This window comes from Calliopsis andreniformis, unplaced genomic scaffold, assembly GCF_051401765.1.
Source record: "Calliopsis andreniformis isolate RMS-2024a unplaced genomic scaffold, iyCalAndr_principal scaffold0022, whole genome shotgun sequence".
Lineage (NCBI taxonomy): Eukaryota > Metazoa > Arthropoda > Insecta > Hymenoptera > Andrenidae > Calliopsis > Calliopsis andreniformis.
In genome coordinates, this window is record NW_027480432.1 from 2,341,324 (window position 1) to 2,346,998 (window position 5,675).

Consider the following 5,675-nt stretch of genomic DNA (forward strand, 5'->3'; position numbering starts at 1 on the left):
GTTTTCCAATCGCGCGCCATAATCGTTCCCCGCGGTTGCTGGCTAATAGATGGAATTAATTGAAACGCGCGTGGCTTAATGAACGAACCGCGGCTCGACGAAACGCCCCGAGAGGGAATATCCTTCGTATCTCAGGTGTCGATGTTTATTCGACGTGGCCGCGCGAGGAGCCCACCTACGCGCCCATCGTTCGCGTAATGCACCGCGCGATAACTCTCTCGATAAATGACCAATGAATCGCCAGGCAATATTCATAAATCCAGCAGGAACGATAAGATAGATCGAAGTGGAAAAAAAGGCCAGGCAACTTGTCTTTAACTTCGCGCGTGCCGTTTACAGGCCGAGTTGCGTCAATTAGTTAATCGTCGCCAACGCAATCGAGATCGATTTTATGGTCCTTCGAACGACTTCCTCGTCTTCGAAGGCTTCCAGGCCTCGACGACCTCGAGAGAGCTCGTTTCTGGACAAGCGACGCCGCTCGAAGGTGGACTCGATTTTCACGCGGTGACGGACCAAGGCGCGACGTCGCTCTCCTGTCTGACGGGGCATGGAACGCTCTCAGATAACGCAACTCGAAAGGACATTTCGCTGGAATTTTCGATCGAGAACGCGGTCACCTGAGATTTACAAGACTACCTCTTTCGGTGGTCGATGAGCTCCATCGATCTTCCTTGCTGTAACTGTATTATAGGTACACAGAGGTGCTCTGATATAGTCGTGATTTGGGGGAAAGGTTGTGACACTATTCGTGAGAAGAACTGGAGTATTTAAAAATTTGAATACTTAAATATTTGAAAATTATAAAAAAATTCGTAGCTATCACCAAACACCTCTGCACTCAGGTTAAAGGTATATCGAAACTCAATCTTCGAGTAACATCACAAGTATATTTAAAGGGAACAGCTTTACAATATACATTGTACAGTAATCTGCATTTTATGAAGAATCCCACTTGAGGGAGGGGGTTAAAAAAAATCCGCAATCTCTTCGAAACACGTGTCCCTGTATCCACAGTCCTGTACGGGTCGCGAACGCGCGAGGTTTGCGGAAAAAATTCTATAAAATTAACACTCGAGAAAATTAAACAAATTTCACCGTAAGCCGCTTACCGCGCGGACACACGAGCAAATATTACGTCGATAAACACTGCCGCTTCTGAAAGGATCCGCTGTGTCTCGTCGCTCGCCTCTTCATCTTCGACCTCTTGCCTCATCTTTCTCGCCTTCTCGTTCCTGTAGTCGGCGCGAGGATTTGCGCCTCTGCGGCTCGCGAAGGAGGAACGAGCGCCGCAAATCTTCCGATCTAGTCCTGCGAACAGAAAATCGACTTGAGTGCACGCCGCGGGTTCCTGTACACGAGGGAATTTAAAAGCCAGATCCGCGTTACGAAAGCGGTCAGTACGGCCTGACAACTTCCAAACAGACGTTGCACAACTTCCTAATGACGCGTCAGCCAGCGAGGCCTAATGGTACCGATAACGCGGAATCTGGACGCGCGAGAGAAAGCTTAGTGAAGCTGACGCGTGGGAGAAGGACAAGGACAAGGATTTCGCGGGTATAGGAAGTCTCCTACAGGCGACTTCGATAACCTGACTAGGCCTCTAAAAATAGCCTGCGAAAAATCACTGGTTCTACGATAATTACCATCACTTAGTGGGACGTCTTCCACGTTCACGACTCCTTGATTCTCGGGCCTTCAGATACGCCTCCGAGTCCTCTGAGCTCGAGCGTTGCAATTAACGTCACGGTCGATCTTCTGGAGCCCTCCGTCGATCACTGGGTCCTCGTGATCTAATCGCGATATAACAGGTCGAAATTAATTCGTAGAAAAGCGGGCCTCGTGGGCACGGTAGGTGTGACGGAGCTTATTATACTACTGCTTCTGTACGCGAGCCGATTTATCTTTCAATTATCTCGCGCACCGGTACACCTCGTTCACAATGGGAAAGTAAAATCATCAGGATCTCGGCCTAGATTTCTTCTCGATCTCAAATTAAATAGTTAAAGGTTCCGAAGGATAGAGTCCCCTACCTACAGACCTTACAACCTACACGAGGCTCTTTCAGTAACCCAACTGATCTCAGGAACATGTCTCCTTCTAAACTCGAGCGATCCACGAGTCTATAGCAAAGAACTACCTCTGCCTCCCGAGTCTCCTAGATTCTAGACTCCAGCGAGGATCCCAGAAAAAGCTAGAGTGAAGGAGGCCCATGGTCAACGACCCACTAGCGTCGACAGCGCGATTCAGCGAATCAAAGTCAAGGGTACGACCCGAATCGATACGAGGAATCGTCGGTCCCCCATTCGCGGCTGTCTGATACGCGAACCACTGTGTGTGGGCACGCGTGCTCGGATCGCAAAGGTCGAGCAATATAGCAGCGTTCGGCCACCGCTTCTGCGGCTGTTGGTCCCCGTGGCTGCGGGGCCTCGCGGTTGGCCCACGGCCCTGCTCTTCCCCTGCTCCCTGTGCCCCTTGCCCCTCTCCCTCTCGCTACCCAGGCTTGTCTCCGTTTCTTTCCCTTCCGTCGTGGTGGTTCAAATAAGTCAAGCCGCTTTTATTCTCGGTCTCTCGGATATTCTTTATAGCAGTGGCGTTCCTCGGCCCTCCGTGCTCGATACGTGTGCCGTATGTCATGGAACGCAGCAGCGCGAAGTAGTTACAAGAGATGGAGAGCTATGGGCCTTATATCTGGGCTTTAGTTATTGGACAGTTTACGCGGGGAAAATTTGTTCGGGGTTTTTTTTGCGATGGGCTGTGGATTCGTGTTATCTGGGGAATTCACGGTGCCTACTCGTCGCTATTTCTTCGAATTATTCTATTATTCCTGTCCCGGGAGAAGTCCCCAACACTTGTCTGAGGACTTCTCGCGAGACTAGGATGATACTTTCTCCGCGTCTATCCCACTGAACTGTCTTCAAAATTTTCTAAAACTCGAGCTCGCTATCTAAACCTTCGTTCCAGCACTATTTCTCAAGAATGAAATCGCGTATCGGCTCTAGGGTAAATGGCTTTCGATCGAGCCCCAAGCGTATCGGGTCCGTGGGCAAAGTCGAGGGTCTCAGGTAAAGGGGGCTTCGCATAAGTCTCGTGGAATAGCGGCTAATAATATGCGCGCGAAGTTTATGTCGCCGGTAGATTCATACGTCACGGCTTTATTGTGAGGCCTCGGCTGGTTCGGGGGATCCTCGTGAGACGGCGTTTGCATAAAAATACACCGGGTGATTGAGTACTTTAGAAAATTTAAGGGCTATAGATTACGCAGGGAGGGCCGCGGGGGAAACAATACTTTGTCGTCGCGGCTTCCTCTCTGCAGCGAGGGGACCGTTGCGAGGAGCCTTCGAGGCGATTTCCGGCCCGCGGGCCGATTTCACCGACCATTTCCGTCGACTGTCACCCTCGGGCTCGATCGTAATTTATCTGGATCGAGCCTCTGATATTCTCGTCTCGGCTTATCTGGCCGCTGGATCTCGATACTTCCAATTATGTCTGGCGAAGATGTCCTCGATACCTCGGAGAAAAGCGAGGATAGGTTCGCGGCGAAAAGGCGAGAGATCGTGGGGAGGGAGAAGAGAAAGGAGAGAGGATATAGGTGGTTCCACCCGCGGTGAGATCCGGTCGAGATGATTATCGGGCATATAGGAAATTGAAAGGGTGTCTAAGGAGGTGTCTAGCGAACGGTCCGCGGGGGCGGTTTTCTCGGCGGGGTGGCACTCGACTTATGGGGTCTTAAGGGTATTCGGACACCCACACGAGAAGATGCTGCTCGCCGATAGCAGTTGCCCACCTCGGATAATAGGTTCCACGAGTTTCCGAGGGCCGCAGAAGCCACCTTCGGCCTTCCTTCGTCCCTTCGACTGTCTTAGCCTTCCTCGCGCGCGCATCGTCAGGTGCGCACACCTCCTCGCGTTCTCCGATCCCTATCTGCCAAATCACTATCAATCACTCCCTGATCCAGACACCGGACGCTCAATGAACCAACCTTCGAACCGATCCCCGCTAAGCCTCCTTTCTTCTCGCGATAAATAAATCGGACTAGCGACTTTAACGATCCTTCTTCTCTCTCCTTCGCCTCTCCGATACGCTCTCTCCTGCCTCTCGATTCTGGGGACAAAGGCGACTCGGTGAGGAACGTCGTGCGTTCGTCGGGAGCGAAGGGAAAAAAGGAAGGGAATTCGAGCCCCTCTGCTATCGAATAAATCGCGAGAACAAAAACGATAACGACTTCTTCCCGATGACCGTTTACATTTTTTTTAGTCCGCTGCCATTATCGAGGGAATTGGACCCTGTGGTTGTGGGGGAGTGGCTGCAATTTTTATTCAGTAGTAAATTTTACTTGAAATTTAATCATTTTCAAATTTTCGAATATTCAAATTTTCAAATATTCAAATTTTCAGATTTAAATTTGAAATAGTCCTACTCGTGTTGAAGAATCAGTACTGAGGTTCCTAAGCAACCTCACCTTAATTTGCCAAGGGTTAAGGATCTTCATAAAATTCGGCGAGCAGCCACAGCACATCATCGATCATGCTGGTGATGGGTCCTAAAACAATCCGCTGTTGGATCGCTGGCACGGAAGCCTCCGGCTAAGCCAGTACGGGCTCGTCAAATTGCAATTAGACGAACGATTTAAAAGAGATTTTTCATCTGGCCGAGTGCTCGATAGCTCAGCAACCTCGGCCATCAAGCTGCATTCGAGTTTGTGACCCACCATTAGCCTATTCGATGGATTCGATCGTTTAGCGGCTGGACAGTACGCAACGGCCCGAGACCGTACCTTTATTATTGTCACGCCGATACTATCGACACGCGATTTATAAACGGTCTAAATATAAGCGCTCGACAGAAGCAGAGCTTTGCCTGTACAACGCTTACCGTTAGCTGGACAGCTATGCGCCGATACGGTGGACAAATGCGCGCGCCTTCGTCTCTCGATTAAATCGTTGGATCACTAGACGGGTTGGTGCAAAAGTCTGTCCTATTCTGGGACGTTGCGTCGACAGTCTGGACCTCGAAAGAAAATGCTGCTCTGTCAATCTATTTTTCTAAGGGACTTACTGAGACCTCAAATGCTTAGAAAATAATTCCACTTCAGAAGAAGTTTCCAAGCGCTGCAACTTGATAAAGAACATATTTCTAACTTCTTTGAAGAATTTGTGTAAAGATCACAGTAGCAGGTTTCTCTGTTTAAATTAGAGGTAAGGAATATTCGAGAAACCTACACCTTGGTCGCAACCCCAACGAAAAACAGACCTATGCCCTCAGCTCTCACGTCGCTGCCCATTGTCCGAGGCGTCAGGGAGTGCAACCCCATCGTAGGGCCCGCTGAAAGGAAGAAGAGCCGCGTAAAAGCGATGTCGGTCGAGGTCACCGAATCGAGCGAAAAAGCAATCGTTCTTTCCGACTTCCTCGCCAGCTGCGCGAGTGGACTCGGCGTAAAAAGGTGTCCGGTTTGGCAACGCGGTCGCCCATTCACCGTTAACCCTCTAGATAGGTTTGCGGGTTAGTGAGCGGCCCCGAGATCACTCGAGTCTCCACGAAAGGCAGGGGGCGAAGGGGGAAGGTCGGAGGCGAGTCGGGCTATTCCCTAAAATCGATGTCTCTGCTCGAACACGAGCGCGATACCTGCCCCTTTCTCCTACGTCTTCTCTCCTGATATGGTGGGTCGTGCGCGTTAC

At 50.4% G+C, this 5,675-nt stretch overlaps 1 protein-coding gene across 1 annotated transcript; it reads right to left on the reverse strand.

Moving 5' to 3' along the window:
• Positions 1-867: 867 nt before the first annotated feature.
• LOC143186649 (uncharacterized) lies at positions 868-5,129 on the reverse strand. The gene is made up of 7 exons (XM_076390356.1): positions 5,056-5,129; positions 4,999-5,001; positions 4,873-4,925; positions 3,980-4,101; positions 3,785-3,921; positions 1,644-1,790; positions 868-1,308 (listed from the first exon to the last, which is right to left on the reverse strand). Exons 1-6 carry the CDS (start codon positions 5,127-5,129, stop codon positions 1,742-1,744), a joined length of 438 nt encoding a protein of 145 aa, XP_076246471.1. The 3' UTR covers positions 868-1,308; positions 1,644-1,741.
• Positions 5,130-5,675: the final 546 nt, after the last annotated feature.

Bases quoted from the DNA above. Each gene is read 5' to 3' on its own strand.
- LOC143186649 (XM_076390356.1), bottom strand. From the start codon at position 5,129: ATGTTCTTTATCAAGTTGCAGCGCTTGGAAACTTCTTCTGAAGTGGAA. The intron at 4,102-4,872 runs GTAAGCGTTGTA...CTTTGTCCCCAG, and splicing joins GCATAGCTGTCCAGCTAACG to AATCGAGAGGCAGGAGAGAG. The intron at 1,791-3,784 runs GTGGGCAACTGC...TATCGCGATTAG, and splicing joins CGTGGAACCTATTATCCGAG to ATCACGAGGACCCAGTGATC.